This window comes from Dreissena polymorpha, chromosome 2 (assembly GCF_020536995.1).
Source record: "Dreissena polymorpha isolate Duluth1 chromosome 2, UMN_Dpol_1.0, whole genome shotgun sequence".
Classification (NCBI taxonomy): Eukaryota; Metazoa; Mollusca; class Bivalvia; order Myida; family Dreissenidae; genus Dreissena; species Dreissena polymorpha.
In genome coordinates, this window is record NC_068356.1 from 74,768,196 (window position 1) to 74,771,190 (window position 2,995).

Sequence of the window (2,995 nt, forward strand, 5' to 3'; positions counted from 1 at the left end):
AACAAAATCAAAAGGAACAATACCAAAACAAAATTTACCGTATTTATCATTTCGACCATATGATTGCGCGTTTATTACGACTGATATGAGCAAACAGATACATGTGCTTTATTTGATGAGAAAATCATTCAGGAATTATCGTCAAACCGGTATTCATTTGAAAAATCCGTATACACACGTATTTTAAGCGACATGTTTAGCAATAATTTCATTACAGGAATTTTATATTTAAATTGAAATTACATATTCTTTTACAATCAAATTCACCTGTTTGTTTGATTTTAACAATAAGATAAATTGGCTTCTATTAACGAAGTCTCATTTCAATAACAATATTGACAAATTACTTAATAAGTATGTTTCGTCAAATAAAACGTCAACGCTCACTTAGCCTATAGAAGCGGAAAAAAGTCGGGGAGATGCATTTAATCTTATGTACCGGGATGCGTTTCTTAGGAGGGGGTTGTTTATTAAGATAATTACGGTAAAATTTATACCATTTTCTTTTTTCTTGATTACAAATTAAATAAAGGCGTTCTGTTCAGCGCAGTTCCTCTTTCAGTCTCGCCACGTCGACATGGAAACAGTTTTGATCGAAACCGGGGATGTAACAATGCATAAATTATAGGATTAAATATAGCAGAACACTTGGCAAACAAGCCAGGAATTCCAGCTGCTAGTCTTGTTATTTTCGAAGCGTCACCAAATACCCCAAACATAGCAACACAAGCGTATGGTGCCCACGAGATACAGAACACCAATATCACGATTATTACAGCGCGCGTTGTCTTTTTCTCATTTATATAACCTTGGCTGCCCCTCCGCATGGGAAGCGGTAACTCAATTTCTCCGAAAACTCTCGATGCTTCGAGAAATTGCAGTTTAAACCTCATAATAGCTGTGTACAGCAGAAAATAAGAAACTGAGATTACGGTCACTGGTATACAGAAATGAACAATAAAGATGGCGATCACAAAGCCCTGAACGGCGGGCGTCTTTGAGAAGAAGTCGAAGGTACACGAGGTATTGGTACCTTCCAGAATATACCTTCCGAATCCGAAGAATGGTCCCGATGCCCAAGCGATAGCATAAAGCCATATTGTGGTAATTATGGTTGCAAAGGTTCGTCTTGACATTCTCTTTTGTCCAGGTATAGTTTTTAAAATCACGAAACATCTATCCACTGATATCACTGCTAATGTGTTGATAGACACGAAGCTTCCAACTGCCCCAAGAAAGGCGTACACGTAACAACCTGTAACACGGATAATATTAAATAAACTTATATTTAAACAAGTAAAGTAACATAAAAAGTACTTCTTTACATATAGTATGCCTATATTCGCATGCGTTTGTTGTTCTGACGTAATTCAAACGGTGTAAATATTTGATAAAAAGCTTTACAGCTCAACTATTCAACCGATTTCGAATGATTATTATCGATATAGAAGCCTTTTTTTAAAATAATTTTTGATGGCGATTGGTATTGTGTCTACCTTTGTTTTAATTGAACGTTTGCTAAACTGCGACCATGTCCTTTAAACTTTTTTTAAATAAACAGTGTAAGACAAACTGATTCTCACATAGTTTGTAAAAGAACCAATTGTAAAACACGGTTTTAAAAGATAAATTATAAATATACAACAATACCGCTTGTTAAGTGCATGTGTTGATATATATATTTAACTTTTTGAATATGTTATTTGTTTGCGATTCAATAAACTTACGTTTTGGGGATGAGATATGCACTTAAGAAAGCTTCACTATCGAATAATATACGGGTTTCTCCATTACATACCTGCGACCCCGAACACCCAATGTCCGGAGAAACTTGATATGATCAACATGGGAATGTTGCCTACAGCCATAAGCAAATCCGATACGGCCAAGTTGAGAACAAACAGGTTAGAGTACGTCCGTAGACTGCGAAACCTGAAATACATAAGTTTAAATGACCATGTAGGTAAACGCAATATAAAACATTCATACTTGTTATCAATTTTTTTTTCATTTAAATGAGGAAATCATGAGCGTGAATAAATTCCAGAAAAATGTTGATTATTTTGTTTAGTGTTACTTCCCAATACTTAAAGACAACGTTTGTTCAATGTGTGAACATTTATCCTAAAACGATATATTGAATCAAACTTTGCGAAATATTAATGCCAATCAAATATATCAAACCATTAAACGCGCCCTTTGAGAAAATCCCACGTTTCTTTGCATTTCACTGTAGATAATTTAGTTTATCAGGCCCGTAGCCAGGGTTTTGAAAAGGGGGTGCGACTTTTTGCCCTTGACGATTGTTATTGAGCAACTAAGTGGCAAAAGGGGTATTTGCGGCTGGAATTTTCCTCCTGCAATCGGGAACTTTGGAGGTCCTCCCCCTAGACAATTTCGAAAATGAAACGTAAACTCCTGCATTCTGGTCACTTTTTAACTGTATTTAGAGTCTGAAGTTATAGAGCATTTTTATATGAAATTCTGCTTTCATTGACCATACTCAGTCACTGATCGACACGAATATGATATTACATACATGTATTTCCCGTCACATTTTTAATAACCACCTTTTTTGATCAGTCACGGAAATACATAATTTTATACGGTGTTTAACACGACATTAGTATGCGCGCAAACACTTTGGTTACACATGCAACATCAAATTTATAGAATGTTAAATCAACAATAAGAACGGTATAAAATAGCATTATTTATTTGAATCTTGGAATCTTGATAAAATTGGTGTGTTTTACCATGTCAAGATTCCACCATTCATAAATCGAACAAATATAATGGAAATATTTGACTTTTTTCCAAACAATGGTTTGTCTGCTACTATGGATAGTACCAGAGGCCTAGCATTGCTCTAAACGCGTTACTAGTGTATTGTACAACAAACACTGATTAACAAAACTGAGTCATCTCTAATGTGTATCAATACTAAACAGAAATCAAAATGGTATAACTGGTTACTTTTTTTTAATTAAAAAAA

The 2,995-nt window shown here is 34.7% G+C and overlaps 1 protein-coding gene across 1 annotated transcript; it reads right to left on the minus strand.

The window, feature by feature from the left end:
- Positions 1–515: 515 nt before the first annotated feature.
- Positions 516–1,943, minus strand: LOC127869826 (rhodopsin-like). Its single transcript, XM_052412485.1, has 2 exons — positions 1,799–1,943; positions 516–1,255 (listed from the first exon to the last, which is right to left on the minus strand). Exons 1-2 carry the CDS (start codon positions 1,941–1,943, stop codon positions 516–518), a joined length of 885 nt encoding a protein of 294 aa, XP_052268445.1.
- Positions 1,944–2,995: the final 1,052 nt, after the last annotated feature.